At 44.5% G+C, this 16206-nt stretch overlaps 1 protein-coding gene across 4 annotated transcripts in view; it reads left to right on the forward strand.

Moving 5' to 3' along the window:
* The window catches only part of ADCY7 (adenylate cyclase 7), a 1256803-nt gene that overhangs the window by 1095017 nt on the left and 145580 nt on the right, over window positions 1-16206 (forward strand). For all 4 annotated transcript variants that reach the window (XM_069604769.1, XM_069604771.1, XM_069604772.1 and 1 more), the window contains one exon: window positions 707-844. In XM_069604769.1, coding sequence (XP_069460870.1) covers window positions 707-844 — 138 coding nt within the window. The remainder of the gene's footprint in view (window positions 1-706; window positions 845-16206) is intronic.

Below are 16206 nucleotides of genomic sequence, written 5' to 3' on the forward strand. Positions count from 1 at the left end.
TCACCAAAATGTGATTTCCTGGACATTCAATGCCATTACCTAACATATATGTGATGAATTTTAGATTCTTTTTTTTCCTCTTCTTCTTTTTTGTGAGTGTATATAACAGATCCGAGTGTATACATTTTTTCATATTTGAGTAAATGTACTTTTTGTACTGAAAAACATAAAATAGATAAAAAGTTACCTAACAAATGGCATGAATATGCGATGGCATTAGCTGGCCTGGGGTGTGACTACCAGGGCATAATAGCCAATACCTTGAGAATTCTGTGAGTAACCGGGAATATTGTGGCACTAGCTACCAAATTGTCTAATTAATTGGGCATACGATGTCAGTACATGGCATGTAAGGAAAGAATGTCACTATGCAAACAAAATTATGGCTCGCTAATGCTAATTTCTTAGCAGATAATCAAGCAATGCTCTCATGTGAAGACACCTTACGCCCTAACACTGCCTCCGCTCTCTTATTACCCCCAAATCACACTCTTTTTTTCCCAAGAAATTCACATACAAAAAAAAAATATATGTTTAGTACGGGGTGCCTCTCTTGTGGTTCGCCTTCCCCTTGGAATTCTTGTGCAGCCTAACTCCGAGGGGCGATGCCTTCCACCGGTGGTCTGTTTGCTGAGTTGTATTTCGGGGCTCTACACCTGCGCAGAGAGATGCTGGGCTTACTGTCTTTTCTGTGTTTACTCCGCAGGTCTCTTGTCTTAAGCACTCGTGTGTTTCCAGGTGTTTACAAGGAATTTCGGAAAAGGTGGAAACAATTCCGTTTGTCCGAGTGCCTTTAGCTGTCATCACCATTGGTGCCTTACTGATCGTTGCCATCGTTACTCTGGTGAGTCTGGCACGCTTAGCTTTGTAAATCAGGTTCTCTCTGTTTCATTGATAAGTTTAAATGCGTTGTTTTGGGTTGTCTGGGATCAGCAATTCCCCCATAGATGCAAAGATTCAGACAATCTTACAATGTTCCTAATGTACCTGCTGGTTTTAAGTCGAAAAAATGACCACTAATTGGAATTTTAGTAGGACGTCATCTTCCAAAACTGATGCACCTGTTATTTTTGGTTTAATTTTCATTTGGGTAACACAATATTTACTTTTCCGTCATTGGGTTTATTTTTACGGCAAGCAGCCGTTACACCAGAGTCCTCTCATAAACATAATAATGAGGCAACATTAAGGGAGTAAAAACAAGACAAGACGGATCCCATTGAACGTGATGAGCAACTGGGAAGCCAAAACGCTTACATGCTCTCTTAGGAAACAAGATAAGTAGCCTAGGACAGGAAAATGACTGACCAGGCTGGTTGGCAGGCCACGCCCGCACATGGGACCGCCAGCCTCCTGGAGACACAATCCACACACACAAGATGATAGAGGCACTGCCACACTAAGGCACAAGCAGCAGAGACAAAGGTTTCGATAATTGCCACAACTGGAGTCTCTACTTGCCAAACACAGGACTCATGACCTGCAGACAGATTTTTGCTGTCTCTGGCCAAGAGCCATTTTGGCCCCTGCAGTGGTTTGTGCCAGATTTGATGTTTGTAGGGCCATTCTGCTATCCGCTTGTTCTCTTGACAAATTGCCTTACTTTAGAACCGTCCCTCATTAGACTGTGAATTGGGCATTTGTCGCCCGTTGGCCCAAGTTGGGGGTGGGGGTAAACGGCAAATCTAGAGTGGATATGCACCTGTGACAACCTAAGCATGACCCCATGTATGTCTTGGACCTCGTCTACGGCCAGTGTCCTAGCATCAGTGCTTATTTTGGCGGGGTGTTGCCGGGGCTGAGCCCCAGGGCCTATTTCTATGCACTGGCACTTATTGCCTCAGATTCAGTCCGCTTATGATGTGGGGCTTAGGTCGCGTTTATTATTTTAACTGCAAGTCAATTATAGCCACACAACAAGCAACAGCAGTGTTCATGGCCCTGTGCATCTGCATCCCGGACTAGATCCTTGTTCGTCATAGACCTGATCAGCCCTGCCAGTGATGCTATGGTAGTCATCTATTTTCATGAATAATAATGAGCCATAGAGAAACAGTGGTGGGTGCACATGGAGCCGTGCCAGCATCCTGCTCCGGTCAGCGGGCATGACATTTGTGCAGCTCTGATACTTTATAACTGCTGATCTCCTGCAGCAGGGCCAGTGGCCCGGGTGTGCATGTGGGCAGCACCCAGTAGCCACAGTAGCAGGGCAGCTAATTGGTTTAGTAGGCAAGCAGGCATGCACTTGCATTTGTGCCAGTGTCAGTGGTATGGCTGGTGTGTGGTATCCATGGCTCTTGCACTGCTGCACCTCTACAGGCAGATCTTCCTAAGCTGGAAACGTGCACTTTCTCTTCTGGTACACAGTCAGCATTGGAGGCGCCAATATGCAGGCACGTACCAGGCCGGCAGTGTGTACTCACTGAGCATTAAATACACGGGCACGTGATCAGCCCCATATAGTTGCCAGTGATTTAGCAAGGCAGAGGGCCACCTACATTAGATTGGACAATAACAGCACAGTCAACGACCAGCAACACAACCACAGGGACAAGGCCAGGGAAAGGAGTGTCTGTGCTGAGTGACAACCTATAGAGGAATATCTTGCTGTGCGTGACAGGTAATTCTAAGAGATTGATAATGATTTTGTCTGGATTTTTATATCACTTTACTGTACGAAGAAAACACATCGTTCTATTTTCGATGGTTACACGAAAACGATAATGAGGACAATGTGTTTGAAGAAGCAGTTAAACAGTTAATGTTTCATTTCAAAACTCGACTACTATCTTAAGTTAAATTATTTTATGTTATGTGGGTTGGTATTTGTAAATCACTCATCTGCCATGGGTAATGTACCTACGTATCGCTCCCAATGAGCTGGTGGGAGTTGCAGCAGCAACATGTAAATCAAACTCTGGAGCAATATCTTCGTTGTTTTGCCACCAAGGTTCAGGATAACTGGTCTCTCCTCATACCCCTGCCCGAGTTTGCCTACAACAATTCCGATCACTCAGCACGGAAGGTCAGCCCTTTCTATTGCAGTCAAGGTTTTCACCCGTCCGTTTTACCTTCTGTTCTTCCACATTCCACTCCAGTACCTACTCCAGACTCATGGATTCAGACTCTCATCAACATACACAAGGAAGCCAAGGAACAATTGAAAGAGGCCCAGACACGTACTAAGCGTTATGCGGACTCCAAAAGAAGACCAGCGCCTTCTTATTCAGTTGGTGATCAAGTCTGGTTGTCCTCGAAACTATTACCGTGACATCTACGGCCAAACAAATTAGCCCCTCGGTACTATGGACCATTTTCCATAAAGGAAATCATCAATCCTGTCTCATTCTGACTCAAGCTACCTGATTCCTGGAAGAAAATAAACCCAGTCTTTCACACTTCCCTATTGAAACCCTACATCCAATCCACCCGAAAATCCTGCAGACCCAGTCCTGTTGTTGTGGACGATCAGCTGGAATATGAAGTGTCCAGAATATGCGATTCCAGGTATAAACGGGGTCAACTTCAATACCTGGTTGAATGGAAGGTATGTCCTCCTAGCGAGAGAACCTGGGAACCAGTTTCTAACTTAAATACCCCTCGATTACTTAGAAGATTCCATCTCATACACCCGGGCAAACCTGGTGGAACAGGTCTTAGGAGGAGGCATGCTGTCATGAACCATAGAACTTGCCCCTTCTGGACTTCCTAGTCCTTATTGCGACAGGGCTTGTATTCTTTGTTACTCCCAACATGGCCGTGCCAAGTGACTTGCCTCGCACCAGCCTTCACGTCGCACACGGCACGTTCTATAAATTGGCCACGCCCCCGCGGCCTCGCGCATCTCAACGCTATCATTAGATAGTGACTTGACGTGTGTGTGCTGTTCGGCGAATCCACTATTCCTAGTTTCCTGGTTCCTTCTTTCTTCCTTTCACCCCTTCCCTCTAATTCTGCTCTCGGAATCCTCATCCCTAGCGACTGCTACCTTTTTCCTGGACATCCTGGAACTGCGACCTTCCCGGAACTCTGAACGCACTCTGCAGCCAGACGAGACTCGAGCGAGCCTATACAAGACCCGATCCGTCCACAAGAGGAATCCTCCCGCGGAACAGAGCAAGATATAAATCATGTGCTAGAAGATATTGCATATATATATATATATATATATTACATGGACGCAATAGCGTCCATGTAGTTATGGTTAAGTTGGTGTTTCCATAGGAAGAGCATTTTTTGGGTGGCTTATAACTTCGCTCCCTCTGGACGAATCCTCACCAAACTTTGCAAAAAAAGTATATGGCCCACTCTGAATTTCGCAAAGTTTGGAGAGGTTTGGTCCAGGGGGGGCAAAGTTATAGGGGGGTCCCAAAACTTTTGTTTTTTCCCATAGACATAATTGGAAAAAACTTTGCACACGCCTACAGCCCAAACTGCTCGACAGATTTACACCAAATTTGCGGCAGGAGCGGGGGCTTGGTCCCGAAAGCGTGCTTTTGCAAATTTGGTGTATATCCGTCCAGTAGTTTTTTTTTTTAAAATGACCAAAATGTAAGGCAAATAATTTAATGATATCTCCGTTCGTTTCGCGGACGGACTTCCCAGTTCGCTCCGCGGACAGTGCCCTGATTGGGCTAGCGGCTTGCGCAATGTCCGCGGACATCTGACGTGTTCGCTGATTGGACGTTGTGCGGCGTGGAGCGCGTCAGATTTTTGGTGGCGCCCGACATCTTGCATTCGCGGACAGCGAGGTGAAACTTGGTTTAAAAATTGTATTTAGTGGAGTGTGTTGGTGTGTAAGAGTGTATGGGGAGGGTGGGGGAGTATGAGATAGGTGCAATGTTGTATTTTTTTTATGTGCTAGACGCTTTTGTTGTGTTCAATTTGTCTGTGGACAACACGGCTGTTCTGAAATGTTTGTAAATAAGCGGAATGGTTTCGGTGTCAAGTTGAAAGTGTTCTAAGAAGACTCGTGGGGTCCTGGAATGTTCGCAGGGGGTGTCCTGAAGACGTTGTCTGTATTTTTCGTTGTCAAGCTGAAAGTGTTCTAAGAACACTCGTGGTGTCCTGAAATGTTCGTACTTAAAGAAAATGGGGGTGTTCTGAGGACTTTGTCGGTATTGTTCGCTGGCAAGTTGAATGTGTTCTAAGAACACTCGCGGTGTCCTGAAATGTTTGAAAATAAACAAAATGGGGGTGTTCTGAGGACGTTCTCCGTATTGTGTGCCTGCTTAGCTGTATCCAATGAGGGAATGGCACAGAGAATGAAGTGAAAATGGTAGAAGGGCTGTCTAAGAGTTACGCAGTCCGCGGACAGGGCGTGCTACATCCGGGGTTTTCCAGCAAATCCAGCATGGAAAGAAGACTGTAGGGATGAGCCAATCAGATGTTGAGGTTGTGGATTTGTGTTCAAAGAGACTGTGTGTAGTGAAGATGGCAGAAGTGGAGAAAGTCAGGGTGTTGGTGCTCGGAGATATGTTTGAGCATGGTTTACAACAGTATTCTCAATGCAGGAATGTTGCAAAGAATTTCGATGTTAAGGAAGTGGAGGTGGTGTGGAGCACTGTGCCTGATTGCAATGTACAGGGAATTGTACAAGTTTGTGAAGATATGGGCAGGATCAACATTCCCCATGTGGTAGTTTTGCACTATGGTGCTTTCCATTTGGGCTATGTCAGTGCCCCTACTTTGTTGGCAGATTTGGAACACTTGGTTCAAGCAATAATGAACATCCTTCCAAATGCCAAAGTAATTTTTTGTGGATTAGTACCTAGGGCAATATGGGACAATAGTTCCGTTTTTTGTCCTCAGCAAAACAATGCTAGGTGTGTAATCAACCGAGGCATGTGTGCCTTCATGCTTAGAGCTGGTATGTTCTTCTGTAATAATGAGAATATTGATTCCAGTAATGCTGTTTATTTTAAAGAAGATGGCATGTCCTTATCTTTTATGGGAAATGCCATTCTGTTTTAGAATGTAAGGGTTGCTTTGGAGAATGTTATGTGAAGATTTTAGGGGTAAAGTAAGAAAAATAAAATAAACAAAATACAAAATAACAGGTGCCTGTGAAGCATCTGCAAAAAAAAACAAAAAGAAAAACGGCTCTTTTCAGAGCCTACTTCAAAGGGGAAATGGGGCACACTATTTAAATTTACATTCATCAGATTTTCGATATGTCCGCGGACATGGCGGTAGTCCGCGGACATCGAAATCACTAGCTAGGGGTTCAGTATGTTCTATGTTACATGTATATAAAGTCAGGGATATTATGGTTAAGTTGTGCTACTAAAAACCTATGAAATTCAGTGAAAAAACTTTGTTAAAAGGGACGTTATGGTTAAGTTGCGCTACTAAAAACCTATGAAATTCAGTGAAAAAACGTTGTTAAAAGGGACGTTATGGTTAAGTTGCACTACTAAAAACCTATCAAGTTCAGTAAAAAAACTTTGTTAAAGGGACGTTATGGTTCAAAGTAAAACTGAAAACCCCTGAAATTCGGCAGTTATGGTAAGCTAAGCAACCATAACTCGCGCCACCACCGTGCACTGCTAAGCCTAACACCCAGGACATCAAAGATGACATCACAAATGTCATTGATGACATCACTGATGACATACGTTGTTAAAGGGACTTTATGATAAGGTGCACTAATAAAAACCTATGAAATTCAATGAAAAACTTTGTTAAAGGGACGTTATGGTTACAAGTAAAACCGAAAAACCTCAGAAATTTGGCAGTTAAGAAAAGCAACCATATCTCGCACCACCACCACCAGGCACATCAAAGACTAACACACAGGACCTGAAAGATGACATCACAAATGTTATCCCCCACTCCAGGGGCTGGAACGGAGGAAAACAGCTCAGCAGCCCAAATTATCGGCCCATGCAAAGCGAGGGCGGATAATAAGGGCTCTGAGCTGTTATTCTTGTTCCAGCCGCTCCAATGGGGAATGAAGGTCATTAGCACCCCGGGTTGCCAAAACAGTAACCCAGGGTGCTAAGAAACAAATGTTTCTTCGTTCCTACAGCAGGACCCGCGCCATACCGCTGTAGGAAGCAACATCCTTTTCCAAGATGCCCGCCATTGCAGCCTGCAGGAGGTGAAGAGAAGGAGCGAATGCGGCACCCGCCGCCACCGAAATAAGGTAAGTAGGTGTTATGGGGGGTGGAGAAAATGGGACGGAGGGTGGGGGGGAAGATGGCAGCGGAGAGAGCCAGTCATCAGGTGGCTTGGAACAGGGGCTTGTACCGGCGATTCAAGCCAGCGTTCCTAGCCACATGATTGGCTGGCTCCTCCGCCCAGAGTGCTCTGTCCCAAATACTTTTCCCTAGTGTACAATAAGGACTATAATAGATTAACCTTTATAACTATCCACAGTCTCCACAGTCCCCTTTCCAGGCCATGGATCATTGAAAGACCTGGATTGGACGTACACACCATCGCACAGGGCAGCCCTTTTACCCTTTTTAATGTTATATTTGGAACACTCCCTCAATGCCTGCTTTCAAACAGTCCCACATCCATCCACCAATCACTTCCAAAAACTGTACATATACCTCTATGACCATACTAGGCTTCCACACACATACTGCCTTTTAACAATCTTCTGCAAATCTTTGGCCTCTGCATTTACCTTACTTATACAAAAAAATGTACACAATGCTCCTATATATGCACATATGCATTGTGCAGTGAGAGAAGTTAATAAATAAAAGGGGCAGTACGAATGGGCAAGTGCTCATGAGAACCCAGGAGGGACATGCCAAGCTGTGACGCCACTGGCTAACTACTGGAGCAGAAGAGCCCCATGGGCGGGATGCATATTTACCATAGCATCCCTTTAACAAAGTTATTTCTGTCAATTTAATAGGTTTTTATAAGTCAAAATGTTTCATGGTGTTACATCACTGTATATAAGTTATTGATAATTCCTCTTTTCATATATATGAAAAAACTACTTAAACATATTTTTTGCAACACGTGTTGTTATCAGCAGCGTATGCTGCGGATGGAAATCATTGTTCAATTGCCTACGGCATAAGGCTCCACCATGACCCAAAACAAACCACCCCTATTAGTCACTGCACCTACCCTGCATCCTAGCTTAGTGTCCACTAGAGTACACATTTGCGTTTGCCGAGGGCCTGGCCCACTACTCAGACACCAAATGTATATCATTCGTTTTTCTACTTACATTCTTACACTTTCGAAAAATAAAACACAAGACATATTTCCAAAAAATGCTTTCAGGTCCTTGCTAATGCTCATCACGCAGGTTTGTTGTAATCTAGTCCACCACTTCAGGCTGTAACTGCAAGCAGACTATTCTTTCACATTCAAACCTACTGCTTCGGCCATGCCACATGCCCCAATAAACAAATTACAGTACACATTTCTGCTTGCTGATGGCCAGGCCCATAGCCCAGACACCAATGTTATATGACTGTGTTCTGAACTTACATTTTACACTTTTGAAAAAAATAAAACACAGGACATATTTGCAAAACCATGCTTTGAAGTTCTTGCTGACCCTCCTTGTGCATATTTGTTGCAATCCCTTCCAGCACTTCAACATGTACCCACAAGCAGATTTATTTTCCCATTCAAACCTATCCCAATTTTGAAAATGTTTACTGCATAACCGATCCCTGGTGACCATGCCCACTTTAACCCCATTGCTCGTCCTTCGTGGTCATGGCCAGTAGGCAGATTGTCCGTGCATAGATGTCCCCGAACGTCTCAGATGTTTGTGAACATCACAGGACTGCCCTGGACATGCGGACCGTTCGTAGACCTCGGAGTTGGGGCCACCTGTTTTTTGGGCTTTTTAAGGTCATATCCCATCTCATCCTCATCACCCCTCACTTCTCCAGAGATTGTTTTATTAGTTTGACAAGTGCAATGTTATGTTTTACTGTGATGTCCGTGGACAACGGTGGCTGTCCAAGAATCCAACATGGTGGGCCGTTCCAAAAAATATGATGCACCTCGCGCTTTTCACCATCCAATCAGCCGGCGGACCGAACAGGGAAGTGAGTCTGTGGACCAGAATCAGATATCGCAAATATTTTTTAACCTACTTTTGGGCTGTTTAAAAAAACTAATGATGGATTTACACCAAATTTACAAAAGCACACTTTTGGGACCAATCTGCCACTCCTGCTGCAAATTTGGTGAAAAAACGTCAAGCGGTTTGGGCTGTAGGCATGAATAGCATTTTTTTTCCATTGCATCTAATGGAAAAACCACACATTTTGGGACACCCCCTATAACTTTGCCCCCCCCTACACGAAGCCTCACTAGACTTCGGAAAACCAATCTGACGGGGCCATATACCTTTTTTTGCAAAGTTTCATGAGGATTCGTCCAGGGGTGGCAAAGTTATAAGCCACCTAAAAGTGCTCTTCCTATGGGTTGGGCAACTTAACCATTACAACACGGCCGCTACCGCAGGCACCGTTATGTTTATATATTTACAAATTAAGCACTGCGTAACTTGGTTGGGAGCAGTCAAAGAAATGCTCAACCTGACCGCGGCATGCCTTGTGAACAGAGCTAGTAATATGTTTTCAAAACATCCTCTCTTTTTCAAAATGCCCTGCACAACCGCACAATCTGGAGAAAGTACACAACGTAGTGAAAAAGGTCCACGTGGAAAAACGAATAGCAACTGAAATTTGGTGCAACTCCATTACCCCTCCACACTCCTGCTCCCCCTGCTTACAACTAGGTAAGAGGTAGCATGAGGTAGCCAATAACCCCAGTGCTCACAATCCAAACACACTCACAAAGCCGACATGCACAGACGTAAGTTTCTCCAAGTTCAACAAGCACCAACAAAAGAGAACAACCTCTATCCCACCCCTCTTCCCTCTATAACCTACCCAACCACTTTCTTACAGAGCCACATGAGCACCTGGAGACCATGCAAATGCTAACGGTGCTTGGTATAAATCAATTTAACATAACAATATATGTAACCCGCAAGCAAGACCCATGCAAAGATGAGTGTAACTAATAGGACATTATAACAAGGGCATACAAATAAAGCTCAGCTCACTGGAGTAATGGGGGCCCCCACAGCCCCTGCACTGCGGGGGGCCCCGCTAGCACATTTCCTGGGAAGGGGCTCCACTTGGAGAAAAAAAAAAGAATTTTTCTTTCAAAATGTTTGTTTTTAAAATAAATGTTTCTTTTTTAATTCACTGCATTCAATAAGACATTATTTCTATAACAGAAATAATGTCTTTATGAAGGCAAAGTGACTACAAAAAGAAACTTTATTTTTGAAGTCAGAGGGCTCCCTTTCCATGACATGGACGGCCCTAGGCTGGAGGCCTCCATGTCATGGGGTGCGAGGAGCCCTATGACTTCAAAAAGAAATAGTTTCTTTTTGAAGTCACTCTACCTTCATAAAGAAATTATTTCCATTATGGTTCGGTCCTAAATCTAAATAATGTCTTTATGACGTCAGAGCGTCTTCAAAAAGAAACAATTGCTTTTTGAAGTAAAAGGGCTCCCCACATGACGTGTGCGTTTGTGAGTGTATTTTGAAAGGGTGTACACACATGTATGGGTAGTGGGTGTGCGTGTACGGTGAAAAGGTGCACACTTGAATGTATGGGTGGCTGCCTCAGTGTGCTTGCATGGTGAAAGATTGCACACTTAAATGTATAGGTGGCTGCCTGTGTGAGTGTATGGTGAAAGGGTACACCCTTAAATGTATTGGTGAGTGCCTGGGTATGTGTGTGTGTGTGTGTGTGCCTCTATGATGAAAGGGTGCACACTTAAATGTATGGATGGCTGCATGGGTGTGCCTGTATGGTGAAAGAGTGCACAATTGGATGTATGGATGGCTGGGTGTGTGCGTGAGTATATGGTGAATGGTGTGTGTGCTTATGTCAGGGGCGCACAAAACCTACATTTTGGGGGCCTAGTCCTTCAAATGTTGGGAGAGGCGCTAACTTCACAGGCGGTGGGGGAGGGGCAAACATATTTGTGTGGGGGCATCTAACTTGTGTATGCATTTTAATGAGGCTATTCCAGTGCAGCTTCAATGTTACAAGCAGTTAACTCTCTCTCCCTTTTAAGTCTGAAAGCACCCACTTATGGACTGCTGTGAGAATGAGCGATCTCCTATTCCCTCTCTACCCTTCCAATCACTCCTTTGGCATACAAGTACTAAACCCACATCACAATTTAAATTGCCTAAATATTTTGGCATTTTAATGCAGGTACTAACAGTGAAATGCTTTACGTTAGTAATTGCTGTGCCCTTGTTAACAGTGAAACCCAGGTGCCGTTTAACATCTGTGTCCTCTTCTGTCCGGCAACTGCTCTGAAGGTCAGCCAGGTTGAGTGAACATAGCCCAAAATGTCAGGGAGGGGGAGGTGGGAGTGCTGAAGTCCAGTCAACTCAATACTGTTACGCCACTACTTGTATTTAATGCCTTGATTACTTATTGGTAATAGTCATGACTCCTAGCCCTATTCTTCTTCATCCCTGTACTTGTGTATGAGGCAGCACTTGTGTATGAGGAATTCCACCTCATACACAAGTACTGAGATGAGGTTAGAGGTACATGGAGGTAATGCCTGACTTAGCTACCTGTAATCTTCATTACTCCTAGTCCCACTCTTCCTCATCCCAGTACTTACCTATGAGGCAAGGAGCCTCATAAGTAAGCTCTGGGACAAGAGGGGCGTGAAGGTAATTCTGGGCCAAGGAGCTGATTTTGGAAGTTGGGGTAGGGGGTTGGAGGGAGAGGGGATGTGTGGGGGCGGGATTGTGCAATACATCAAAATGGTTGTCCATGCCCAAGATAAGCAAGCATGATATGTGGTATTAGTGGCTAGAGAGGCATTTTGGTGCAGCCAGTCTAGTCATTCCTCAGACTGGTATGACTTTTTTTAACCATGCATTTCTGATAAAGCAGTCCTGCTAAGTGTAATTACCTGGCTAGACTGGAATTTGGGTGCTGTCAGTCTAGCCATTTCTTACTGCGACATTGTATATTTTTCTGGGCATCTGTGATAAAATGATGTTATATGATTTAAGTCATTAATAACACGCCTGTACACAAGTGTTTCTAGGCGCGACAAGACAAGAGTGGGAAGATAGAGGGAGGACAAGACAAACAATCTTAGTAGGCTTTCTCCTAGTGCAGTGCAGCGTACCCCTTCAGCAGCACGTTTGTGCGTATTGTGCAAGCATGATAATCTAGGCCAGCCTAGCCTAGAGTGTGGCACGACCCGTGATTTGTTGCCGAGTTGGGGGGTCGGGGGGTCTAAGCATGGCTCGCCAGGGGCCCCCACATTTTGTGTTAAGCCACTGGCTCAGATGTGTGACTAAGCATCAAGTGCAAAGTGTAAATCCACGTCTGTCAAACCAACACTAAGAGGGGAGGAGGAACTCGGACCCACAAGTGCCAAACTTGTAAATACTGTGCTAATGTATATAATGTCGCAACAGTTTAATTGCTCAGCCAATACAATATTTGCCAATTGAAGAAAGTCTCTCAAAGTGGACAAGCTGCCTTTGAACAAAGGTTGGGTTGTGAGAAATCGCATTCCGGGACTCTTTGTTCTGAGAGGGTCCCTCGGTCTGAAGGCAGTGAAAAAGGCATTAATTGCACTACTGAAATGAATTGAAGGAAAGCAATGTTTAACAAAAACACTTGCCTAAGTGTCAAAGCAATAGAGAGGGCAATCCTGTGAACAGCTTTCTTTCAAAGCAATACAACATTGATTAAAAAGTAATTGACGGGGGCTAGAGGGGTGAAACAATGATCAGGAATCAAACTGGGAAAATAGTTGGGGTGGACCCCTGTACAGCGGCACAACGGATAGTGCCATGGAGTGAGTGAATGACGGTGGATTGAGAGTAGGAGGTGGCGCTTAAGCACAGATTTGATTGTATCAACGCTGGTGTGGGATTTGATGTCTGGGTGATGGGAGTTTATTTGTTATTTATTTAATTGTATTTTTATAATGCGCATACCCGAGTTCGGTTTCTAAGTGCGGATCCGGGATTTGGAACCTCTGTTGCTCTGAGTGGTCTTGCTTCCAAGACCAGCACGTTGCCCCTGTGCTATCCTCCAGTTCAATTCATGTGGGGCAGACGGAGAAGAGGACACTATTTGGAGGTAGCAGGCGGTGAGCAAGGAAGAGCAATGTTACATGATTAAAAGGGAAGAGTAGGAGAGTAGCAAGAAAACAGGAAAATAGTCAAGAAGGGGCTAGTCCATGGTATGATATACAGACTAAAATCCATTTGCATCCTTCATTTGTTCTCGTGCGTTTGGACAGCTTTAAACAATACCCTCATGCCAAGAGCCAGGACTTGCCCACAAGCCCACTCCAGCGTCTGGCCAAGATTCTTGTGAAATCTCTTGTTGAGTTTGTACTATGCAGGGAATATTTAAGTACAGCTCTTTAGGAATCGAAGGTGTGCACCTTTTATACTTTGCTTGCAACATTATAGGACACGCCTTTCCCTTGGGTTATTTTCCGGCTGTTCGTGATTCATGTTCTGAGAGGGAAATGTTTAGCGCGGCTGGTCTTCCCCCTCCGACCCCAACACCTGTTGCTGTTGGGAATCCCATATTAAAAAAAATAATAATAATTTGCAGCGCTCTTGTAAATGGAAGACAGGAGGTGGCGACTGGCCTTTGTAGAAGTCAATCACTTGCCAAATCTTTCATCCTTGTCACTCTGCTAAAAAGACTGCGTCAAGGAAGGAGACACTGAAATGCCGTTAGAATAGATTGTACCTGCTGTTCGCCACATGTGACCACTTTTTGGTACCCCTGAAACCATCTGTGAGCTTATTTTCATTTCCCCCGGATGTAATAGCTCTTTCTGAAAGTTAAAGCTCTCCTCGGCCAGGCCTATAAAAAGGCAAGCAAACATATGTTCTACGAACCTTTGTACCTGGCTTGCCCGGATTAGCACAGTGCCGGTGCGTAGAGCACAGTGAAATAAGTGCGACATGTGCGATCGGCAACGCCCCTATGATGAAGGCATTACTCTGTCAAAGATGTTTAGCATGTCATGGGGCAGCTGTCAACGGCAAACAGCTCCTCTCTGTAAAGACGACTCACTTTACAAGCAGTTGCCATAGCAGCTGTGCGCAGCAAATATGAAGTCTCAGAAGAAGCAGCCCTTGGAGGGCCTAGTGCTAGCTCCCTCTGTCGCTAAATCCGAAAAAAGGTTCGATTCTGAAATGCACCTTTTCTTTTTATTGACAACCTTGCACCATTCCTCTGAATCGATACAGATCACGTGTGCTGCTGTGCTGCCGCCGTGTAAAAAACGATGTACACGACATGCCAACCATGGCATGGAATCAACTTCGCTCATCAACCAACCTGCCCTTTTGATTCCTCCCGAATTTCTCCTGATCACTGCTCTTCGTCCGCCAAGCCATTACAGAAGGGGAAAGACCATATGCAAATCCGGCTTGGTCCCACCCCAAAAGGGGCAGTCCAGCCTGAACTGCTTGGTCACATCCCTTCTGCAAGAGACCATGAGACCACACGCATCCCCAGACATGTTGCGGCCTAGTTGGGCCTCATCAGTGAGGAGTAGCTTAAGTCTCTAGGCCCAGCAGGCCCTGCAGGCACGGGACCTACCTCTGAGCACATCAGTCCCACTCGGGCTGACAAAACAAAAACAAAGAGGTGATGCCTGGTAGGTTGACTCGAATACTGCTGTGCTGGAAATCAATTGCAATCAATTTATACATGGCACACAGTAAATTAGGCACCTGCAACCTTTGCATTTCCACTTAGGGGGCAACCATCATTTTCCACGTCAGTACGAGCGCATTGATATTCAAAGGGTAAGGTCGAGGAAGGCACATATGACGCCCATATGTGGTTTCCGGGCTCCCACCTGCCTGGGCTCACCAAAGGCAGAGAAAGTCAAGTCATATTCTGACCAGTATGACTTCTGTTTGGAAGTCAAAGTGAAACCACAAATTGGCCCTTCTTTACCACTCCCCCACCGGACTTTGCCAGAGACCTGCAGCTGTAACCCAAGACTATGATTCAGTCTGCACAGAACTGTGTGCCACCATCCTGCCGTACATCTCTACCCATGGTTGATCCCTTCAAGCCATCAGTTTCCCCTCTGGTACCACTGTCCAGGGAGCCATATGGCTGTTGCACCTGATGGCCTGCACAGTACAACTTTTTAAAAATGTTTTGGTTTTTAGCTGACTTGCAGCTTTTAAGAAAAACACATTCAAGAAGAATAAAAAATACACACCACACACAAAAAAAGCACATATTCAATAAAATTGATACACTTGATAACATTCCCAAATCTACAAACCTGATAACATTCCCAAATCTAAAAACCAATCACTGTTCTTGAGAAAAAAAAGAAAGGAGAAAAAGAAAAAGAAAATTGATACAAGTTCTAAAACAAATAATGTTCCAAACTTAACCCAGATCAATCACTCTAAAAAAAACAACCACCGCAATTATATCGGACGTTACATGACCACTATTCCAACTCTCCAGTTCGTCAGAGCTAGCACCATTGACAAAATGTTTACTGAAATGCTTGTGTTGAACAGCATTCAGAGAAGGAGATTCCATTAATAAATGTCTTGATATTTCAATCAAAAAACGTTCACAAAACCTGCATTTTGAATCCCCTGTTTTGATTATTTTAAATCTCAACAGTCTCTCCCTGATATGCAAAAGGTTCCTTCTGAATCTGCAGAATTCATTCCTCGCCGACATTGATGGATAAACAGACAGAAAGGGTGCCACAATACCAGGTCTCTTATGATCGGCACGTAAATGGGCGAGGGATGCAAGTGAATGTACCAAATTAAAGTTTCAGCCTGTGTTTAGTGTGCTGTGGTCTATTTATTAATTTTTCATGGAAGGAGCCCATCAATGATAGATAATCTTTGCATTCTTTCTGAAACATAAATGGGCCCATAAGAGGACGTCGAGACACATCGGCCCGAACATTTCCATAGAGTGTGGAAACATCTGCAGTAAGGATCTTATAATACAAATTAATGATACTGCATATTCCCTTTGATCTGAGTGACTGAATAACCAGGTCGTATCTTAGTATAACCCATGGTAGATAATTTGCGGTTTGAAACAGTTTCCTCCATACAGAAGCTTCAAGCTTACAGAGAAGGTCCAGCACAACCATATCCTGTATCTCGATTGCATA

Source organism: Ambystoma mexicanum, chromosome 1p (assembly GCF_040938575.1).
Source record: "Ambystoma mexicanum isolate Mex_15411 chromosome 1p, UKY_AmexF1_1, whole genome shotgun sequence".
Taxonomy (NCBI): domain Eukaryota; kingdom Metazoa; phylum Chordata; class Amphibia; order Caudata; family Ambystomatidae; genus Ambystoma; species Ambystoma mexicanum.